Source organism: Ahaetulla prasina, chromosome 8 (genome assembly GCF_028640845.1).
Source record: "Ahaetulla prasina isolate Xishuangbanna chromosome 8, ASM2864084v1, whole genome shotgun sequence".
In the NCBI taxonomy this organism is placed as follows: Eukaryota; Metazoa; Chordata; class Lepidosauria; order Squamata; family Colubridae; genus Ahaetulla; species Ahaetulla prasina.
The window spans coordinates 5,407,150-5,430,368 of NC_080546.1; the positions used below are offsets into that span (position 1 = coordinate 5,407,150).

Genomic DNA, 23,219 nt, shown 5'->3' on the forward strand with positions numbered 1-23,219 from the left:
GGAATAGATGGTATTCCTGACTGGAAAGTAAGCATAAAACTTAAGGGAGATTTTTGTCATGAGACTGAATTCTGAATAGCGGTTAAGGTAACTTATATAAGAATGTTGGTTTATAGAGATATTTAGAAGTAGAATCTGTATGTAAAGGTTAAATAGGAGAAGAGATGTGGGAAAAGCTGTTAGGAGTCACGTCATTTTGATGCGTTTGTCTTTGTGTATTTTATATTTTTGTTTTTTGTGTATTGTGCTTTTTTTTTTTTTGGTATTGTGTATTTTAACTTTTGGAAATTCAGTAAATATTATTTTTTTTAAAAAAAGAAAGCCAGTTAGAATTAGAATTAGAATTTTTTTTAATTTTTTATTGGCCAAGTGTGATTGGACACACAAGGAATTTGTCTTGGTGCATATGCTCTCAGTGTACATAAAAGAAAAGTTAGATCAGGGATCTCCAACCTTAGTAACTTTAAAGCTTGTGGACTTTAAGGGAGTTGAAGTCCACAAACCTTAAGTTTACTAAGGTTGGAGACCCCTGAGTTAATGACTTTGGGCCAGTCACTCCCTCTCAGCCCAGCCCACCTCACAGGGTTGTTGTTGTGAGGAAAATAGGAGGAAGAACGTATATGTTTGGATGTGTTCCCTGCTTTATTTAAAAAATAATAACAGTAAAGCCAAGATACAAATATATAAATAAAAATAAATGGATCAAGGAACCAAAGTTGGTCGGACAACGTAAGATTCCTGAATCGGATGCTCTTGCTGAGATCTTCTGTTGGTTTGGACAGGGGAGGGTCCCTTTCTCGGACCCACCTTGGTTTCTCCCCCCACTCTAACCTCTCTCTCTCCCCCCCCACCCCATTTTCCTGTCCTTCCCGTTGCAGCGGACGCAACTTTTGAACTGGGAGCGACGTGGATCCACGGCTCGAATGGAAACCCCGTCTATCATCTAGCAGAAGATAATGGCTTACTCGAAGAGACGACCGACGATGAGCGGAGCGTGGGTCGCATCAGCCTCTACTCCAGGAATGGGGTGGCCTATCACCTCACGAGCAGCGGGCAAAGGATCCCGAAAGACCTGGTTGAAGAATTCAGTGATTTATACAACGAGGTTGGTAGCCTCAAGGCTCTGGAAAAGCCCTCTCTGGACTCTCTGGCTGTGCCTTATGGTCATTTCCCCTCCCTCCCTCTCCGTCTCTCTCTCTTTCTCTCTCTCTCTCTTTCCTTCCTTCCTTCCTTCCTTCCTTCCTCCCCTCTCTCTCCCTCTCTCTCTCTCTCTCTTTCTTTCTTTCTTTTCCTTCCTTCCTCCCTCCCCTCTCCCTTCCTCTCTGTCTCTTTCTGTTTCTTTTCTTTCCTTCTTTCTTTCCTTCCTTCCTCTCTGTCTCTATCTTTTCCTCTTTCTTTCTTTCTTTCTTTCTTTCCCTTCCTTCCTCCCTCCCCTCTCCCTTCCTCTCTGTCTCTTTCTGTTTCTTTTTTCCTTCTTTCCTTCCTTTCGTCCTCTCTGTCTATATCGTTTCCTCTTTCTTTCTTTCTTTCTTTCTTTCTTTCTTTCTTTCTTTCTTTCTTTCTTTCTTTCTTTCTTTTCCTTCCTTTCTTCTTCCTTCCTCTCTCTCTCTCTCTCTCTCTCTCACACACACACACACACTCTCTCTTTCATTCCCTTCCTTCCTTCCTTCCTTCCTTCCTTCCTTCCTTCCTTCCTTCCTTCCTTCCTTCCTTCCTTCCTTCTCTTTCTCCCTCCCACTCTTTCTCTTTCTGTCTTCCTCCCTCTAATTTACTGCCAACTCATGAGAAAATAACCAGAATAGCCTGGTGAATCGGGGAATCTGACCAGGGTTATTTTGTGGTTCCTGGTAAAAATGGTTGTTCACCATGGTTTGAATTGTAGAATCATTTCTTCAATGTCAGGTTTCGGGAAGGAACCGTTGAAAACAACCATAGTTGCCCAGTTAATAAGTTTGGTGATCTTGCTGATATCTCAACTTGTGAAGCAGAAGATTAAATGGGCCTTCTTGAGTAAATCACATGCATGGCCTTTTCTCCTTAGGACGTTCCACTTGGGATTCCAAGACTCCTTCAGCATTGTCCGCACTCAGATTCCTGGTTTATTAAAGGCTAGAATTGCTCTCGGGCTGCATTCATTAATAGCCTCTTAGAGCATTCCTAGCCACATTTAAAAAGCTGGGAATTAATTAAAGGCATTAATGAAAGCTCTACGGTCCCCTTCCTGCCCTTGTGACGCTGCCCCAGCCATTTCAGATTGCTGTTTGAAAATCTGAGCTTTTGGTTTGCTCCAGGCACGGAAACCCCAAAGAAGTAAAAAAAAAAAACCGGATTATTTCTTTGGTTTTGCTCGTCTTGCAAAAGTGTGATCTGCTTCCTTTTCGGCAAGCGGCTTAGGAAGGCTTAAGCAAACTTGTACTAAGTAGAAGATTATTGTTGTGACCCAGGCCCAGGTAGGTAGTGGTAGACGCACTCAGTTCAAAAACAAACAGACTTTATTAGAACAGCTGAGAATTAACTCATTCTCAGCTTCGTCCAAACTAAACCAAAGCAAATTCTTCATAACGCAATTCTTCAGTCTTATCACCAACCTTGGTCTAATTAGGCAAATTAATGAGGCAAACTTTCTTGGCAAAAGTTCAGAAGACACCGATACAAAATAAATGCAACAAGACGAAGCTATCAACGTTGTTTTCCAGCAAAGAGCCCAAACGCCGTTGCTGGTCTTTTATTTATTTATTTATTTATTTATTTAATCAAATTTTTATACCGCCCTATCTCCCGAAGGACTCAGGGCGGTTCACAGCCAGATAAAATACAGAAATCATACACAATAAAAACTAATTAAAAAACTTATTTAAATAGGCCAGAATTTAAAATTACAATTAAAATGATAAAACCCCATTACCTAAAAATTAATAATTAACCCCAGTTAAAATTAAGTAAAACTTTTAATCCAGTCCTGCTTGGATAAATAAATGCATTTTCAGCTCACGGCGAAAAGTCCGGAGATCAGGCACTTGGCGTAAACCAGGGGGAAGTTCGTTCCAAAGCGTAGGAGCTCCCACAGAGAAGGCCCTACCCCTGGGGGCCGCCAGCCGACATTGTTTGGCGGATGGCACCCTGAGAAGACCCTCTCTGTGTGTATGTACAGGTCGGTGGGAGGCATGAGGTAACAGCAGGCGGTCCCTTAAGTACCCAGGCCCTAAGTCATGGAGCGCTTTAAAGGTGGTAACCAAAATCTTAAAGCGCACCCGAAAGACCACAGGAAGCCAGTGTAGACTGCGTAGTAGTGATGTTACATGGGAGCAACGAGTGGCTCCCGTTACTACTCGTGCAGCTGCATTCTGGACTAGCTGCAGCCTCCGGGTGCACTTCAAGGGCAGCCCCATGTAGAGAGCATTGCAATAGTCCAAACGAGATGTAACCAGAGCGTGAGTGACCGTGCATAAGGCATCCCGGTCTTTTAAGCCTTATGGGAGGGGCCAATCACCTCTTGGCTTTACTCCCGAGTCGTCCTCTTTGCTTTAGTTGCTCTTACCTTTTGGCAGCTCTTCCCATGCATGCATTAGGAACAGGCTCCTCCTTTTCCTCTGCCTCACTACTGTCAGTCTCTGGAGGCTCCGGAGTCCGCGCATCACTCCCAGATGGCCCTGGCCCCACCTCTGCCTCCGACGCAGATCCCACAAACCAGAGTCGCTTCAGAATCGTGTCACTAACTGAACGGCTGCCGCGATTTGCTTTTCACGACCGCGGAAAGATGGCAAAACGGGTCAGAGCTCAGCCTCCCAAACTTTCGAAGTTCTCAAGGAGGAAAATAATCAGAATTTTGCCACCAGAATGTTAAGACTCAGAAAAAGAGAGAGAGACAGACACAGAGAGAGAGAGAGAGAGACAGGCAGATAGATTTGGACTTTGATGGCCTGATGTCTTAACTTTGGCAGCTTCTGCTTGATATTCCCCATGTCTGCTGAATAGCACATGATGTTCTTCTTACGCCAGGGGTGTCAAATTGGATTTCTTCAAGGGCCGGATCAGTCTCCATGGGCTGGGACGGATGCCTCCGGCAGCCCCCTGCCAGCCAAAACAGGGTACGGGGGGGCCCCACACAGCCCCCTTTGCCCTGTTTTTCTCCTGAACGGCCTCCTGCAGCACTTTATTGGGAAAAATGGGGCGTCGGTGGGGGGGCACACCTCATTTTTACCCTCCATGGCTTCCGGCAGCAGTCTCCCAGCCAAAAACGGGTCGGGTGGAGGCCTCTTGAGGTCCCGGCACAGCCCATTTTCACCCTCCTTGGCCTTCGGCAGCACTCCGCTGGCCAAAAAACGGAAAGGTTAAAATTGAATACTTTATTTAAAGAGGAAAACATGTTTTCCTTTGGATATCACTTCTGGAATTTGCTCTTGTGAAGAAAAAAAAAAAAAACAGCAACAAAACTTTGATCTTGGTTTTGTTGATTAGAAAGATTTGGTGTTTATAGGAATGGCTAGTTATATAGGAATGTGTACAAGCAAATAAGTTGAGTGTGTTTTTTCTTGTCCTGTGCTAAGAAGTGCTGGACATCAATGGCCGCAGCCCGTCTCCCTTATCATAGTAAGAATGAGGCATTCGGAGAAATTGGGAGTTTTGCCGTAGACCCCGATGTCACCAGACGCCTTCCCGGGGTGGCTAGTATGTGGCCAGACAGGCCTGCCGGGCCCCCCTCCAGGCCCCCCCCCCCGTGCCAACACACCTCAATCCTGGGCAGCACCCTGCCACACACACAAACCCATGCCTCCCCCCCATCCACTGCAGCAGTTATAGTGACCAGACGTCCTGCTTTCGGCGGGACAGTCCTGCTTTTTAATAATTTGTCCCTTATTTTATTTATTTAAATAAGTATCAGATTAAAAAATATCAATTAGTTTTTGAGTGAAGTTAGGAATTGCTATGTATTAGAGTTTAAGAAAGAAGGGAATTGATAGTGTGATGATGTGATGGTGTGAAATGGAATATGTTTTATGTTATATTTTTGATTATGTTTGTTAGTTACAATACCCTGTATTCTGTTCTGGGAAGTCTCGGGGGGGGGGGAAATGGAGGGGGAAGGGAAGATTATAAATTGATTGATTGCCATTGTACAGGAATAATGGTAGAATTAGACAAGTTGGAATGGTGTAAAGTCGGGACTGCTTGGTAACCACTCCCGAAGGGAAAGGGTGAGGAAAGAGGAGTAAAGAAGGAAGAAAGTAGGTAGGCAGGTGGGTAGGTAGGAAAGAAGGGAGGGAGAAGAAAGGATAGGAGGAAAAGAAGAAGGAGAAGATAGAGGGTTAGAAAGGATGGTAGTGAGAAGTGGGAAAGAGGAGGGGAAGTAGGAAAGCGAGGAGAAGGATGGTGAGGAAAGTCAAAGAAGGATGAGAAGAGTAGAAAGGATTAAGGGAGGGAGTGGCGGTCGAGCAGCCCTGATGGAGTATAATTTGAGTATAGGATCGATTGTTGGATAAGTGATTGTATTGTACACTGGTCAAATTGTGGGAATTATTATGGAAAATAAAAAATTTTGCTCTGGAAAAAAAAAATAAAAAAAAATAATTTGTCCCGTGGCCCGCGGCATTTCAAAAAAGTCCCGATTTTTTTTTTTACTCCCATTCTGAAAATGGGAGGCGGCAACGCAAGAGGAAGAGGAGTAAAGAAGGAAGAAAGTAGGTAGGCAGGTAGGTAGGTAGGAAAGAAGGGAGGGAGAAGAAAGGATAGGAGGAGAAGAAGAAGGAGAAGATAGAGGGTTAGAAAGGATGGTAGTGAGAAGTGGGAAAGAGGAGGGGAAGTAGGAAAGCGAGGAGAAGGATGGTGAGGAAAGTCAAAGAAGGATGAGAAGAGTAGAAAGGATTAAGGGAGGGAGTGGCGGTCGAGCAGCCCTGATGGAGTATAATTTGAGTATAGGATCGATTGTTGGATAAGTGATTGTATTGTACACTGGTCAAATTGTGGGAATTATTATGGAAAATAAAAAATTTTGCTCTGAAAAAAAAAATAAAAAAAATAATAATTTGTCCCGCGGCCCGCGGCATTTCAAAAAAGTCCCGATTTTTTTTTTTACTCCCATTCTGAAAATGGGAGGCGGCAACGCAAGAGGAAGAGGAGGAGGCAGAGAAGGTGGGGTGGCGGAGAAGGGGGCACGAGATCGCCCGCTGCCTGGAAGAGCCGAGAGGAGAGCCGAGGAGAGCCGAGCCTGCCTGGAAGAGCCGAGAAGCAGCAGCTGCTCCTCCTCCTTCAGCCAGGTGGCGAGACTCAGCGCGCATGCGCAGCACCCCCCCCCCCCCGGTCAATGGTATCCCGCTTTGCCATCGCTGAAATCTGGTCACTTTAGCAGCAGCCCACCTACAATTTACCAAAAATTAGGAAGGTGACGGCAATCAAGCGAGCGAGGCGCAGAGCAGCTGGGCCTGGGCCCCATGGTGATAGCAAGCAAAGAGAAATGAGAGAGCAGCCAACAGTCCAGCCTCGCACGCGTAGAGCTGCCCAGTGGACATGCGCGCGCCAGGAAACAAACTTTTCATTTCTGGTGCAGGCATGCGAAATGGCCAGTTAGTCTGATATCTGAGCTTCAGGTTGCGAACCTGGAAGAGGAATGGCCGATGCTGCGCGTGCCAGGCAACATGGTTCCGCGGGCCACATGGCTCCGCGGGCCATCACGGGTATAGGGTTTCCTGCTTGAGCAGGGGGTTGGACTAGATGACCTGTTAGGTCCCTTCCAACTCTGTTAATCTGTTGAATCTGTTAAATCACCCCTGGTCCTTTTCTTCCCTAGTTCCCTCGATTTTTCATCATGTGGATTGGCCTCCAGACCCCCTGATCATCCTTTTTTTTTTTTGAATTTTTTTTTTCTTAACAAACCACATACGAATTGTTTTTGAACAAGATATCAGTCAGGTACATAATTAAACCCAATTCAGTTTTCACCGCCTCAGAATATAATTTATCCAATGTATTTCCCTTTCCCCCTTAAAATTTTATTATTTGCACATTTCTATTATAAAATCTGTTTTCGCCCCTTATCCTGAAATTAACACTTAAATCTAGTCTAGTCCCCACATTCTTGACCTCTTTTTATCCCTCCCTTATACATAAAAAAACCAACATAAATTCCCCACCACAAATTTCTTTCTTAGTTCTTTTTTTTTTATTTACATTTATATCCCGCCCTTCTCCAAAGACTCAGGGCGGCTTACATTGTGTAAGGCAATAGTCTCATCCTATTTGTATATTTATATACAAAGTCAACTTATTGCCCCCCCAAAAATCTGGGTCCTCATTTTACCTACCTTATAAAGGATGGAAGGCTGAGTCAACCTTGGGCCTGGTGGGACTCGAGCCTGCAGTAATTGCAGCTGCCGCACACCGCAGCCCTTACATTCCACAAAGCCAAAAAAGTAATTATCCCTAATTTAATCAAAAACAAAGCAATAGCAAAAACTAAAAGAAACAAGGTAGTATTAAAAACTTTTCCTACTTCAATTTTGAAAAGATTTCAAAAAGGTCTCCCATCGCTTGTTTATTCCATACCAAAAAAAAAAGAAAGTAACATATAAAACAAAATAAACTCTAAAAAGCTCTCTCCAACGTTTAGTTCTCACCTTTCAATTTCATAAAAATCTCCCATCACTTATTATTTCCCCCTGATCATCGTTGTTGCTCTCTTCTGGGCTCACGTTAAGTGTTTTGGGTTTCATGCACCTTCCGTCTGTTTCGAAACAGGTCTATAACCTGACTCAGGAGTTTTTCCAGAATGGTAAACCAGTCAATGCCGACAGCAAGAATAGCGTGGGGATCTTCACGCGAGATGTCGTGCGTAAACGCATCGAGGCCGATCAAGACGACTCGGAGACGATCAAGAAGCTGAAGCTCGCCATGATCCAGCAATACCTGAAAGTAAGGAGGGGATTTGAGCCAATGGAGCGTCGGGGCCTGAAGCCCCAGGCCGATGAGACTACCGCTCCCAGAATTCCCTCAGTATTTTATGATTGACAGCAGTTGTGCTGGAGAGGTCTACGGTTTGTGGTCCAAACTTAAGTTCTCACATTGGTGAAAGCTGCCATACATCAAGCTTTGAGCTACATATCATATAGTGTAGATCAGAGGTCTCCAACCTTGGCAACTTTAAGACTTGTGGACTTCAACTCCCAGAATTCCTGGCTGAGGAATTCTGGGAGTTGAAGTCCACAAGTCTTAAAGTTGCCAAGGTTGGAGACTCCTGGTGTAGATCAAAACTTGATGGCGCCTAAGAACAAGCTGTTTGATGGGCCACCATACATTCCTCATGCTTCTAGGTTAAAAATCTGGGCTGTAACAACTCATACCCTGTCTTATATTTTTTTTGAACCCCGAAATAAGCGCTTGGCCTTATTTTCGGGGAGAGCTTATTATTTTGGGGTGCATGGAGCAAGATGGGGCTCCTCTTGCCATCTTACCTGATTTCCAGCTCTGTCTCCCTAACCCTAAGCAGAGGAAATGGCGGGGACGCTGCGCATGCGGTTAGATCAGTAGGGAAATCTGAAGTGGTTTACTACCGGTTCGACGGCTGCGCATGCGCGCTGCGCACCATGCACCAAATGCAAGGTGTGCGCGCACAATGCATGCCAAAAGGAGGCATGGGGTAAATAGAAGAGCACGCGGGGGATGGGGGGAATGTGATCAGCTGTGGCGCGCAATCTTTTTTTTTTACTTTTAAAAGCATTTTTTTTATAACCTATTTGGCCGAATAGGTTGCAAAAAAATGCTTTTAAAAATTAAAAAAAAAAGCTCTGATGATCGCGAGGCTCAGCTGTGATCATCAGAGCATTTTTTTTTACCTTTTAAAAGCATTTTTTTAAAAAAAAGCAGCAAGCGGGCATTTTACCCCTGGGTTAAATATTTTCGGGGAGGGATTATTTGTGGGGAGGCACTTATCGCATGTGCTCAAAAGCCCGATTGGGCTTATTATAAAGGTGTTTTATTTTCGGGGCAACACGACAGAGACATCATGTCTTATGCCAATCCCTTGGCAGATGGACAACTGTGTTAGGTTGGTAAGTCTTGTGGTCCCCCAGCTCCTGGCCTTACTCCCAAGTTGTCCTCTCTGCTTTAGCTGCTCTTGCCTTCTGGCAGCTCTTCGCATGCATGCACTAGGAACAGGCTCCTCCTGTTCCTCTGCCTCTCTGCTGTCCGCCTCTGGAGGCTCCGGAGTCCGCGCATCGCTCCCAGATGGCCCTGGTCCCATCTCTGCCTCCGACGCAGAGCCCTCATCCGGGCCTTCCCCGGCCTCCAGGATTGACCCCTACTCCGCTGCCAGCTCCATAGGCTGCTGGCGGACCACAACAAAGTCTGTAATCGGGGCAAACCACTAAATTCATCAATAGGTCATAATGTATGCGAAAAATGAGAATGTTCTACAATGTTCTCTAACCATCACAGCTTCCGGAAAGGTGGCCTTCAACTCCCAGAATTCACCAGCAGATCCACCAGCTGAGAATTCTGGGAATTGGCCCTCACATTTGGAAGTTGACCCTGTAGGGCAGGGGTCTCAAAATCAATGCCTGCAGGCCAGATCCAGCCCGCGGGGTTCTTAAATCTGGCCTGTGGGGCTGCCCTCGAAATATCAAAGGACCGGCCTGCCGTGCCTCTGCCAGCCAAAAATGGCTGCGCGAAAGTCCCTCTCCAGCCTCCAAAAACAGGCCACGCAGAGACCCCATGAGGGCACATGGGGACTCCTGGAAGGGGAGGGGAGGGGCGGAGCCAGCCAGCAATTTAACTACCGATTCGCCCGAACTGGCTGAAGCCTATATCCTTGAAGGTTGTCAGAATGGGAAGGAAAGACTTCCACTTACGTTCTCTCCTCCGGAGAAGAACATCCTAATGAAAATATCTTTCATTGTCGTTTCTTCTGGAGCAGGTGGAAAGTTGTGAGAGCAGCTCTCACAGCATGGATGAAGTCTCTCTCAGCGAATTTGGGGAGTGGACCGAGATCCCCGGAGCCCATCACATCATCCCTTGCGGCTTCATGAAGATTGTGGAGATCCTCTCCCGTTCCATCCCAGAGTCGGTCATCCACCTGAACAAGCCGGTCAAATGTATCCACTGGAACCAGTCCATCAGCAAGGAGATCGAGCAAGTGGCCGACCACAACGAGGAGCACCTGGAGGAAAACGCAGGGTACAGCGTCCTGGTGGAGTGCGAAGACTGCGAGTTCATCTTGGCGGACCACGTCATTGTGACGGTCTCCCTGGGGGTCCTGAAGAAGCGTCACGAGGAGATGTTCTACCCGCCGTTGCCCGAAGAGAAAGTGCTGGCCATCCAAAAGCTGGGCATCAGCACCACCGATAAGATCTTCCTGGAATTTGAGGCGCCCTTCTGGAGCCCCGAATGCAACAGCATTCAGTTCGTTTGGGAAGACGAAGCGGAAGCCGAGAGCCTCACCTATCCAGAAGAGCTGTGGTACAAGAAGATCTGCAGCTTTGATGTCCTCTACCCGCCGGAGCGTTACGGCCACGTCTTGAGTGGCTGGATCTGTGGCGAGGAGGCCCTCATCATGGAGAAGTACGATGACGAAACAGTCGCAGAGACCTGCACGGAAATGCTTCGCAAATTTACAGGTCTGTGGGCCCTTCCCTTTGTGGAATCTAGAAGGCGGATCTAGAAGTTGGGGTGGAGAACGAAGCAAGGATGGTGTTGTGTCTGCGCCCCCCGAGCTGGGCCCCCTGCCAGAAAGTGAGGGGGAAGGGCCATCAGGATTTACCTTGGGAGCACCGGCTTCCCTGGCTCAGCTCCAGGAGCCAGAGGCAGGCCAGGAGGAGGAGATAACGAGGCCTCCATCTCCTGACTCTTTCCCCACCCCCCAGGCCACGCCTCCAGACCTGGCTGATGGCAATCAGGCCTGGCTGGACCCTAGGTTTCGTAGGCAAGAGAGGAGGGAACAACAGAAGCGGGTGGGGCAGGCCTAGGAAGTGCTGAGTCATGGAGCCACACCCCACAAGATATAAAAGCAGCAAGGGCTGCTATTCCTCTTTGTAGCAAGCAAATGAACTGCTTAACTAGAGCTGAAGTACTGTTTGTTCCTGGTTGACTCATCAAGAGAGATAACAGAGACACTTGGCAGATGCTCGCTAATTTGCTGCCAGAGCTGATAGTGCCGGCTAATTAAGTCATCGCTCGGACTGAGGCGAGGGGGACAGAACAGATGGGTAGTGCAGGTCCCCGTTGTGGCTCTCCCTGAACTTCAACATGGTGCTGAGCCATGATCAGTCATGGGGCCAAGGCAGGGGTAGGTGCTTCCAAGAATTTCCGTTCAGAACTTCACCATTGTTGAAGAAGTTGCGTCCCATTTATGATGGGATCAAGATAAAGGTAGGTGCTCCCAAGGAGTCCCATGCAGAACTTAATCCTTATGGGAGGAGCAACATCCCATGTATGGTGGCACCAAAGCAGGGGTAGGTGCTTCCAAGGAATTCCATTCAGAACTTCAGCATTGTTGAAGGAGTCACATGATCTCATTTATGATGGGACTAAGGTCTAACAATATCCCATTTATGGTGCTACCAAGGCAGGGGTAGGTGCTTCCAAGAAGTTCCGTTCAGAACTTCATCATTGTTGAAGAAGTCACGTCCCATTTATGGTGGGACCAAGATCAAGGTAGGTGCTTCCAAGGAGTCCCAGGCAGAACTTAATCCTTATGGGAAGAGCAACATCCCATGTATGGTGGGACCAAGGCAAGGGTAGGTGCTTCCAAGAAGTTCAGTTGAGAACTTCATCACGGTTGAAGGAGTGGCATGATCTCATTTATGATGGGACCAAGGTCCCATCATTAACAACATCCCATTTATGGTGCTACCAAGGCAGGGGTAGGTGCTTCCAAGAAGTTTCGTTGAGAACTTCATCATTGAAGTTGAAGGAGTCGCGTCCCATTTATGACGGGACCAAGATAAAGGTAGGTGCTTCCGAGGAGTTTTTCGAAGGAGAAGGAAAAACTGAAGGGACACTTCCTTTGAATTAAGCTCTAATCCTAATAACTACAGATGGATAGATCAAGATTCTTTTGCTGGAATTACTACGGAAGCCATTGATGGTCATTGCCGTCTTCTGTTACGTTGCTCGGACTTCGCAGTTCAGTGTACAACTAGATTTTTGATGAAAGTATAATTTACATCAGAGGTGTCAAACTGGATTTCGACAGCCGGATCAGGATTGTAGTTCTCCTCCGCGGGCCGGTGGGGGGAGGGACAGGGAGCTGGGGGGCGAGGAGAGACCAGGGGTGGGTTGTACGTACCTTTATTACCGGTTTGCAATGAGAGAGCATGCATGAGCTCGCTTTCCTTGCACGCGCGCTTCTGCGCATGCGCAGATTGTTAATTGTGATGTCCGGGCAAGTGGGCGAAACCTCCCACCCAGGGGTCAAATGTAAAATTTGTTACTACTGGTTCTGTGGGCATGGCTTGGTGGGGAGGGGGTGTAATGTGACTGGGTGCGCATGGCCAACTTTTTTTTTTAACTTTTAAAAGCATTTTTTCTACAACCTCTTCAGTTGTAAAAAAAAATGCTTTTAAAAGTCTCTGACGATCAGGCAACTCAGCTGGGATCTCCAGAGGAGCCTTTTAAAAGCATTTTTTTCTATAACCTTGTCTGCTGAAGAGGTTGTAAAAAAATGCTTTTAAAAGCCTCTGATGATCCCAGCTGAGCCGGCTTTTTTTTTTTTTACTTTTAAAAGCATTTTTCGGCCGAAGAAAAAATGCTTTTAAAAGTAAAAAAAACCAACAACCTCTGATGATCGCGCAGCTCAGCTGGGCATTGGGGAGGGGCAGGGATTTTTGCTACTGGTTCTCCGAACCACCTGCCACCATCGCTACCGGATCGGGCGATCTGGTCTGAACCGGGAGCATTTCACCCCTGCTCCCACCGCTTTTACTACTGGTTCGCAAGAACCGGACAGAACCAGGAGCAACCCACCCCTGGGGAAGGCAGGACGGACCCCTCTTGCAGCCCGCTGCCGGCCAAAATGGGGCACGTGTGTGTGTGTGTAGCCCCCCCTGCCCCGTTTTTGGCCTAAAGGCCTGCAGCAATTTACCAGCCAAAACGGGGCGCAAGGGGGGTGGGTGCAGGCAGTCCCACATAGCTCATTTTTGTCCTCCCTGTTGTTGTGACCCAAGCCCAAGTAGGTAGTAATAAACTTAGTCCGTGGAAAAACAAACTTTATTCAAACAGCTGGGAATTACTTCATTCCCAGCGTCGTTCAACTCAAAGTAAAACAAATGCCTCCCAACACAAATTCCTCAGTTATCTCACAAACCTTGGTCCAATTAGGCAAACTGCCAAAGGCCCTTCCTGGCAAATGTCCAGAAGCCACAAAAACAAAGACGTAGACGAAGCAGAAGACGAAGCAGAAGACGCAGCTACAACGTTGTTTTCCAGCAAAAGCTGAAACACCATTGCCACCCTTATGGGAAGGACCAATCATCTCTTGGCCTTACTCCCGAGTTGTCCTCTCTGCTCTTGCCTTCTGGCAGCTCTTCTCATACGTGCATTAGGAACAGGCTCCTCCTGTTCCTCTGCCTCACTACTATCAGTCTCTGGAGGCTCTGGAGTCCGCACCTCACTCCCCGATGGCCCTGGCCTCACCTCTGCCTCATCGCTCTCCGACTCGGTTGCCAGCTCCGTAGGCTGCTGACGGACCACAACACTCCCCAGCCCCCAGCAGCATTCTGCCAGCCAAAAATGGGCCATGTGGACGCCTCTGCGTGGCCTGTTTTTGGCCGACAGAGTGCTGCAGGAGGCCGGGGAGAGCAGCGTGCTGCCTGTTTTGGCCGATTGAGGCACTGCAGGGCTGGTCCTTTGATATTTCCAGCTCAGCCCCGTGGGCTGGATTTAAGCACTACCACGGATGCGGCCCGTGGGCCCCTGGTCTCCCTGTTTCAAACCAAATTTCGCAAATCTACTGCTTGACCCTCATCACCTCCCCCCAGTAATCTCTTAACCTAGTTTGGGAATGCCAGCCCAGCTTTCAAATGATTTACCAACCGTTACATAGAGCCTCTTGTCTTTGCAGAATAGAAATGCGCGTGAGTCATAGGTTACACCTAAGTCAGGTTGCTGAGACGTACTTTCTGCTGATCCGTCTAATTCGCTGTTTCCGTTTGAAGACGCTGGCAGCAATTTTCCCCAAGCAGAAAAACCAGTTTTGGGAGAATCGTTTTGACTTGTTTTACCCTGTGGGGGTTTTTGTTTTGTTTTTTCTTTGACCTGGGCATGACCGTAAATAAATGGTCAGGTAACTCTGCTACCATCATCGGAAGGAATGTGATACTTTTAAATAATATTTATTTAATTGTTTGGCACCAGATTCCTCTTGGATTTTTCCGTTTCCGTTTTATTAATTTTCTACTAATGAGTGCTTAATAAACATCGTGTTGTCTGGGTTCATTTTATTTGCTGAACGGTACAAATTATATTCCTAATCTTTGCCCCCCTTTTTTCCCAGCCATTTGTAAAATAAAGTCCAAGTTTGATAATATTCTGTATCTTCTTTCTGCTTGATCTTCAATGTAAGCCTGTCCATTTCTGCACAGTCCAATATCTTCTTAATTGTCACTACCTCTGGTGGTATTTCTTCGTTTTCCTAATGCTGAGCAAATACAATCCTCGCTGCTGTTTAATACATGCAATATTAAATACAGTAGTGGCCAAAATTGTGGAAGTTTTTAAGGAGAGATGGGACAGCTTTTCGTCTGGAATGGCATAGTGCCGTGTCCCCCGTTCTTCTTCCAGGTTTCTGACGCGCCTGCGCTTGCGATGATTGGCTGGTCTTTGTATGTGCGGCAGTGCTGGAAATGGAAGAGCTGGTCTTCCGTTTTCCAGCACGAGTACCAGCTGATCGTCGCGCACACATGCTTGCCAGTAACCGGAAGACTAGCTGTCCGCCACGCATGCCCGCACCGGAAACCGGAAGTTCCTTTTCCAGTACACACCTGTGCCCTGGGCAGCTCCTCTTCCAGGCTTGCGGCCCAGACGAGCGTGCGTGCGCACTCTCTTTTAGGCACCCGGTGCTGAAAAGGTTCGCCATCATTGGTATAGGGTTTCCTGCTTGAGTAGTGGGTTCTAGTCAACAGGGGTCCCCAACCTTTCGGACCTCAAGGGCCACTACATTCATAATTTTAAATCCCGCGGACCACTAATACGATCTGCCTAATGACCGGCTGGGTGGGCGTGGCAAGGTGGTCATGTGACTAGGTGGGCGTGGCCAACTCGATGTCACTCACGTCGAGGGGCGCCTCGCCAGCCTCTATTCACCCCTCCCATCCTAGTCACTCCTTGCGTCCCTCACCCGGGCTCATTAGGGCCCCAACAGGAAGCAGTTGTTGGGGCTAAGCAGCCACCACGAGAAAGAGTTGGCAAAACAGCTCAGTTCACATTGGATCTGGCCGAGAAGGAGGCTCAGCAGAAGCACCTCACTGAGGACTAGGAGCATAGACTTTCCAAGCAGGAGAAAGACCTGTGGAAGTGCAAGGCCAGATACCGATGCCTGGATGCTCAGTAGGCTGAGATGGTCAGCCAGTTCCAGGCCATGATGCAGTCCCACTGGAACGAGGCCCTCTGGCTCTTTGCCACCAGTGATGCTTCCCTCCAGCCTTTGCCCAAAGACCCACAACAGGAGGCCGAAGCGGACCCCAAGTCGGAATTTCTGCCCCTCTCTGACCCACACAAAAAGACCCCGGAGGGGGAGACTCTCTACAGCAACACAAACATTCATTGCACGTCTCTGGCCCAAGGGCCGTAATTTGAGAACCCCTGATTTAGGGTAATACAAAACATGCAAATATTTTTTCTGTGGACCACCAAAATTTTCTCCCATGGACCACCAGTGGTTCACGGACCACCAGTTGGTGACCGCTGGACTAGAAGACCTCTTAGGTCCCTTCCAACCTTACTGTTGTTATATGCGGTGTTCTAGGTCCTTGGTCTTCATTGCAGCTGCATTACTTGGGAAATACGGGATTCAGAACTGACAGTAGAGATTCATTGGTGCTCAGAGGGATTTCTCAGGGAGCAAATATCCTCCTGCTAGAAAATCAAAGCCAAGGGAAGAAGTCTTACATTTAGGATGCAAATTTGGGGTTTTTTTAAAAATTGTTTTGAACAGCTTCCACAATCTCCTTTTTTTTTCTTTTCGTTTTAGGGAATCCAGACATTCCGAAACCTCGGCGGATCCTTCGATCCTCTTGGGGCAGCAACCCCTATTTCCGTGGCTCTTACTCTTACACGCAAGTTGGGTCGAGCGGCGCAGATGTGGAGAAACTTGCGAAACCCTTGCCTTACACAGAGAGTTCCAAAACAGTGGTAGGTATTAGCACGGCTATCCCTGATGATGTTACCTAGTTGGGTGATTAAATGCCTGCAAGAAAACTTATCAAGTTCAAGGAAGCCACAGTTCTCCTCCTCCTCCTCCTCCTGCTCCTGCTCCTGCTCCTCCTCTCAGCAAACCTCATTCCCTTCTAACACTGATGATGTTGCCCAGTTGGGTTATTAAACGCCTGCAAAAAAAATAACGTTCAAACAACACCAACAGTCTTCCTCCTCCTCTCCCTCCTCCTCTCCTTCTCCCTCCTCCTCCTCCTCTCCCTCCTCCTCCTCCTCCTCCTCCTCCTCCTCCTCCTCCTCCTCCTCCTCCTCCTCCTCCTCCTCTCAGCAAACCCCACTCCCTTCTAACACTGATGATGTTGCCCAGTTGGGTGATTAAACGCCTGCAAAAAAAATATCAAGTTCAGAGAACACCAACAGTCTTCCTCCTCCTCTCCCTCCTCCTCTCCTTCTCCCTCCTCCTCCTCCTCCTCCTCCTCTCCCTCCTCCTCCTCCTCCTCCTCTCCCTCCTCCTCCTCCTCCTCCTCTTCCTCTCAGCAAACCTCATTCCCTTCTAACACTGATGATGTTGCCTAGTTGGGTGATTAAATGCCTGCAAAAAAAATATCAAGTTCAGAGAGTACTAAGAACCCCACAGACGTCCCCTCTCCTCCTCCCACAGTCGTCCTCCACCTCCTCTTCCATTTACCCCATTCCCTTCTAGCACTGATGACGTTCCCTAGTTGGGTCATGAAACGTTTGCAAGAAAACAACCAAGCTCAAGAGAGCACTAAGGACCCCACAGTCCTCCTCTTCCATCTCTTACCCCTCTTAGAATGTTATTTGTTAAATTTGATGCCGCTCATCTCGGTGATTTTGGGCATCGTACAAGGCCATAAAAGTATAAATGTGAAAATGTTGACAGAATTAACAACAACATATCAGAAAATATACAGAATATCGTAATTTATAAACTATAAGGGGCATGCATAAGTGCACAAAAGTGCCTTCGGTTCCTGTCCTATTGTTTCCTTTCATTGTAGGTGCTTGTATATAATGTTGTGACAAAATAAAATAATAATAATTTTTTAAAAAAAATTTATGTACCGTATTTTTCGGACTATAAGACGCACCTGAATATAAGACGTAGCTTAGTTTTCAGGGAGGAAAATAGGGAAAAAAAATCTGCCTACCAGGTATTCATCTGGCTAGCAACCTTAGCCTGGCCAGCTTCAGCACATTAGTTTCCTGTTTTGTATCCCCTGCTTGGGGATAAAAAACACCTTCTAAACCAGAGGTCTCCAATCTTGGTCCCTTTAAGACTTGTGGACTTCAACTCCCAGAGTTCCTCAGCCAGCTTTGCTGGCTGAGGGACTCTGGGAGTTGAAGTCCACAAGTCTTAAAGGGACCAAGGTTGGAGACTCCTGTAATCTAAACCACAATTGATCTTTGGAGAGAGAAACAGGGAGAAAAACAGGCAAAGCACAGAAATGTCTTCACTTGTTAGCAACTCGTTAGGTCTGGAAAAAAAAAAAGCTTAGAAAAAAAGCTACATTCAGAGTATAAGATGCACCCAAATTTTCAGGCTCTTTTAGGAGGGGAAAAAGTGCATTTTATACCCCGAAAAATAAGGTATTTATTTATATCCTGCTTTTATTACTTTATACGTAATTCAAGGCAGCAAACGTACCGAGTACTCCTTCCTCCCCCTGTTTTCCTCACAAGAACAGCCCTGTGAGGTAGGTTGGGCTGAGAGAAAGTGAGTAGCCCAAAAGGCACCCAGCCATCTTTTATGCCTAAGGCGGGACTAGAACTCACCGTCTCCTGGTGATTGGCCAAAAGTCACCTAGCTGGCTTGCATGCCTAAGGCAGGACTAGAACTCACAATCTCCTGGTGATTGGTGCAAAGGCACCCAGCTGGCTTGCACGCCTAAGGCGGGACTAGAACTCACAATCTCCTGGTGATTGGTGCAAAGGCACCCAGCTGGCTTGCACGCCTAAGGCGGGACTAGAACTCACAATCTCCTAGTGATTGGCGCAAAGGCACCTAGTCAGCTTTCATGCCTAAGGCAGGACTAGAACTCACCGTCTCCTGGTGATTGGCCAAAAGTCACCCAGCCTGCTTTCATGCCTAAGGCAGGACTAGAGCTCACCATCTCCTGGTGATTGGCCCAGCCAATCCACCCAGCCGGCTTTCAGGCCAAGGCAGGACTAGAACTCACAGCTTCCTGGTTTTTAGCCTGGTGCCTTCACCACTAAACCAGACTGGATCTTCTGACGTATCTTTTCATTGTGGAGGAATCTAGAACAAATGAATATTTTTCTGAAGTTATTTTCAGTGGTCCTCTTGGTTCCTGAAAAGTAACGTGATAAAGAGTTTGTTTTGCAACGTGAAAGTAATGTGATAGAATACAGGTAGTCCTCGGCTTACGACCACAACGGACCTCAATATTTCCTCTGCTAAGCGAGACATTGTTTAAGGGAGTTCTGCCCCACTTCCTCGCCGCAGTCATAAAGCGAGCCACTGCAGTTTTTAAGTGAGTCACACGGTGGTTAAATGAATCTGGTTTCCCCGTGGACTTTGCTGGTCAGAAAGTCACCAAAAGGGGATCGCGGGGACCCTCCGACCGTCATAAATACGAGTGGCCAAGCCTCCGGATTTTGATCACGTGACCCCCCCTTTTTCCCCCAGTTGCCGTCGTAACTTCGAACGGTCGCTAAACGAGGACTACCCATCGTGTTACGTTTTTGTGAAACATGTCTTAAGGCGTTTCTTCTCTTTTCCTCTTTCTGGCTGGATCTCCAGCCTAAGCAGGTGATGTTTTCGGGCGAGGCGACGCACAGGAAGTACTACTCCACCACCCATGGTGCTCTGCTGTCTGGCCAGCGAGAGGCGGCTCATCTGACCGAAATGTACCAAGACCTTCTCTCCTGCAAGAATTGAGAAATTCTGGGAAAGCTACAGGAGAAGATCCTTTTTTTAAAACTTTTAATTCCATTCACTGTTGTGCATCTAAACCAAGAGAGGTCTTCAAACTTGGCTGCTTTAAGACTTGTGGACTTCAACTCCCAGAATTCTCCAGCCGGCATAGCTATGCTATGCCGGCTGGAGAATTCTGGGAGTTGAAGTCCACAAGTCTTAAAGCGGCCATGTTTGAAGACTTCCGATCTAAACCAAACTTTCCTTTTTTCCTCCTCTTCTTCTTCTTCTTCTTCTTCTTTTTTTAAAATAAATTTGGATCCTAGGAACATTTTTATCTTTTTATATGACCAAAAAAAAATAGTCTTTGCTATTTTAACCCCTAGTTGGTGGGCCGTAGTTTTGTTTTCACGTACTGTATTGTTAACAGGAAAGGGTGCTCCTTTAGCCCGGGCGCAGAGGGATTCCTCATGTCCCACCTTTTCTCACCTCTGGGAGAGATTTCTCTCCGTCTCCTCTTTCTTTCTTTTTCTTTTTCTTTCTTTCTTTCTCTCTCTCCCGGTATTGTAAGTGCCTTCGATAGTTCAATAAATGTTGCAATGGTGACTCTTTTCTGGTCTGTGGGCAGCATTCATTACAAGAAGCAGCGTGACACTTTCTCCTCCTCTTCCTCCTTCTCCTGCTCCATTTTCTATTTCTCCTTCCTTCTTCTCCTGCTCCATTTTCTACTTCCATCCCTCCTTCTCCTCTTCCGCCTCCTCCTTCTCTCTTCCCCCTCTTTTTCCCCCTGCTCCATTTTCTACTTCCCCTTCCTCCTCCTCCTGCCCCATTTTCTCCTTCCTCTTCCTCCTCTTCCATCCCTCCTTCTCCTCTTCTTCCTCCTGCTCCATTTTCTACTTCCCTTCTTCCTCCTGCTCCATTTTCTATTTCTCCTTCCTCCTCATCCATCCCTCCTTCTCCTCTTCCGCCTCCTCCTTCTCTCTCCCCCCCCACTTTTTCCTCCTGCGGCATTTTCTATTTCTCCTTCCTCCTGCCCCATTTTCTACTTCCTCCTCCATCCCTCCTTCTCTTCCGCCTCCTCCTTCTCTCTTCCTCCTCTTCTTCCTCCTGCTCCATTTTCTACTTCCTTCTTCCTCCATCCCTCCTTCCCCTGCTCCATTTTCTATTTCTCCTTCCTCCTCCATCCCTCCTCTTCTGCCACCGCCTCCTCTCTTCCTCCTCCTCTTCTTCTTCTTCTTCTTCTTTTTAAAATAAATTTGGATCCTAGGAACATTTTTATCTTTTATATGACCAAAAAAATAGTCTTTGCTATTTTAACCCCTAGTTGGTGGGCCGTAGTTTTGTTTTCACGCACTGTATTGTTAACAGGAAAGGGTGCTCCTTTAGCCCGGGCGCAGAGGGATTCCTCATGTCCCACCTTTTCTCACCTCTGGGAGAGATTTCTCCGCCTCCTCCTCCTCTTCTTCTTCTTCTTCTTCTTCTTCTTTCTTTCTCTCTCTCCGGTATTGTAAGTGCCTTCGATAGTTCAATAAATGTTGCAATGGTGACTCTTTTCTGGTCTGTGGGCAGCATTCATTACAAGAAGCAGCGTGACACTTTCTCCTCCTCTTCTTCCTCCTGCTCCATTTTCTATTTCTCCTTCCTTCTTCTCCTGCTCCATTTTCTACTTCCATCCCTCCTTCTCCTCTTCCGCCTCCTCCTTCTCTCTTTCCTCCCTTTTTCCCCCTGCTCCATTTTCTTCTTCCTCTTCCTCCTTCTCCTGCTCCATTTTCTACTTTCTCTTCCATCCCTCCTTCTTCTCTTCCACCTCCTCCTTATCTCTCCCCCCTCTCCTTCCTCCTGCTCCATTTTCTATTTCTCCTTCCTCCTCCTCCATCCCTCCTCCTCTTCCGCCTCCTCCTTCTCTCTCCCCTCTCTTTTTCCTCCTGCTGCATTTTCTACTTCCTTCTCCTCCTTCTTCTCCTGTCCCATTTTCTACTTCCTCTTCCTCCTCTTCCATCCCTCCTTCTCTTCCGCCTCCTCCTTCTCTCTTCCTCCTCTTCTTCCTCCTGCTCCATTTTCTACTTCCCCTTCTTCCTCCATCCCTCCTTCCCCTGCTCCATTTTCTATTTCTCCTTCCTCCTCCTCCATCCCTCCTCTTCTGCCACCGCCTCCTCTCTTCGCCCTCTTCTTCCTCCTTCTCCATTTTCTACTTCCCCTTCCTCCTCCTCCTTCTCCTCCTGCCCCATTTTCTATTTCTCCTTCCTCCTTCTCTTCCGCCTCCTCCTTCTTTCTTCTCCCTCTTTTTCCTCCTGCTCCATTTTCTATTTCTTTTTCCTCCTCCTCCTCCTCCTCCATCCCCCCTTCTCCATTTTCTACTTCCTCTTCTTCCTCTTCCATCCCTCCTTCTCCTCTTCCGCCTCCTCCATCTCTCCTCTTCCTCATCCCCCTTCTACTGCTCCGTTTTCTACTTCCCCTTCCCCTTCCTCCTCCTCTTGAGACATTGGCATCAGAGGTGGCATTTACTTACCTTCGCTACCAGTTCGCAGATGGGAGTTTGTGCATGCGCAGAGCGTCAAAAACAGGACGTGATGATGTCCAGGTGGGGGTGGGGGAGGGCAGAGCTTCCCGCAGCTGCCGCTACCAGTTCTCCCGAACCGGATAAAACCAAATGACTAGCACCACTCAATTGGCATCCTTACTTTGTCTTTGCTAACCAACGCACAAAGTCTTAACTTGGGAAATCCTTCCCAGCTTCCTTGCATTTATTTTTATTTATTTATTTATTTTTATTTTATTAAATTTTTATACCGCCCTTCTCCCGAAGGACTCAGGGCGGTGTACAGCCAATGATAAAACACGAAATATATACAATAAAAACATTTAAAACATAGCAAATTACAGAAAAGGCTGATAATTAAAAATTTAGTTTAAAATTTTAGAAATATTAATAAAACCCCGAATTAAAATTTAACACTATTATGCCAGTCCCGCTTGAATGAATAAGTGTGGTTTTAGCTCACGACGGAAGGTCCGAAGATCAGGCACTTGACACAGGCCAGGGGGAAGTTCATTCCAGAGCGTCGGTGCCCCCACAGAGAAGGCCCTGCTCCTGGGGGCCGCCAGCCGACACTGTTTGGCGGACGGCACCCTGAGGAGACCCTCTCTGTGAGAGCGTACGGGTCGGTGGGAGGCATAGGGTAACAGCAGGCGGTCTTGTAAGTACCCGGGTCCTAAGCCATGGAGCGCTTTAAAGGTGGTAACCAGGATCTTGAAGCGCACCCGAAAAACCACAGGAAGCCAGTGCAGGCTACGGAGCAGTGGTGTTACGTGGGAGCCACGAGCGGCTCCCGTTACCACTCGCGCAGCCGCATTCTGGACTAACTGTAGCCTCCGGGTGCACCTCAAGGGCAGCCCCATGTAGAGAGCATTGCAGTAATCCAACCTAGATGTAACCAGGCGTGGTGCCCCACAGAGAAGCCCCTGCTCCGGGGGGCCACCAGCCGACCCTGTTTGGCGGATGGCACCCTGAGGAGACCCTCTCTGTGAGAGCGTACGGGTCGGTGGGAGGCATAGGGTAACAGCAGGCGGTCTTGTAAGTACCCGGGTCCTAAGCCATGGAGCGCTTTAAAGGTGGTAACCAGGATCTTGAAGCGCACCCGAAAAACCACAGGAAGCCAGTGCAGGCTACGGAGCAGTGGTGTTACGTGGGAGCCACGAGCGGCTCCCGTTACCACTCGCGCAGCCGCATTCTGGACTAACTGTAGCCTCCGGGTGCACCTCAAGGGCAGCCCCATGTAGAGAGCATTGCAGTAATCCAACCTAGATGTAACCAGAGCGTGAGTGACCGTGCATAAGGCATCCCGGTCAAGGAAGGGACGCAACTGGCGGACCAAGCGAACTTGGTAAAAGGCCCTCCTGGAGATGGCCGCCAGATGTTCATCAAAGGACAGCCGTCTGTCCAGGAGGACACCCAAGTTGCGAA

General features: G+C 47.7%; 1 protein-coding gene across 3 annotated transcripts in view; it reads left to right on the forward strand.

Annotated features, from left to right (window-relative positions):
• Positions 1 to 19,559, forward strand: part of SMOX (spermine oxidase) — a 77,117-nt gene extending 57,558 nt beyond the window's left edge. For 2 of the 3 annotated variants that reach the window (XM_058193302.1, XM_058193301.1), the window contains exons 3-7: positions 879 to 1,105; positions 7,732 to 7,905; positions 9,902 to 10,604; positions 16,175 to 16,335; positions 19,142 to 19,559. In XM_058193302.1, the coding sequence (XP_058049285.1) occupies positions 879 to 1,105; positions 7,732 to 7,905; positions 9,902 to 10,604; positions 16,175 to 16,335; positions 19,142 to 19,279 (1,403 nt within the window). In that variant the 3' untranslated portion in view covers positions 19,280 to 19,559. The remainder of the gene's footprint in view (positions 1 to 878; positions 1,106 to 7,731; positions 7,906 to 9,901; positions 10,605 to 16,174; positions 16,336 to 19,141) is intronic. The other variant, XM_058193303.1, reaches the window with a different exon arrangement.
• Positions 19,560 to 23,219: the final 3,660 nt, after the last annotated feature.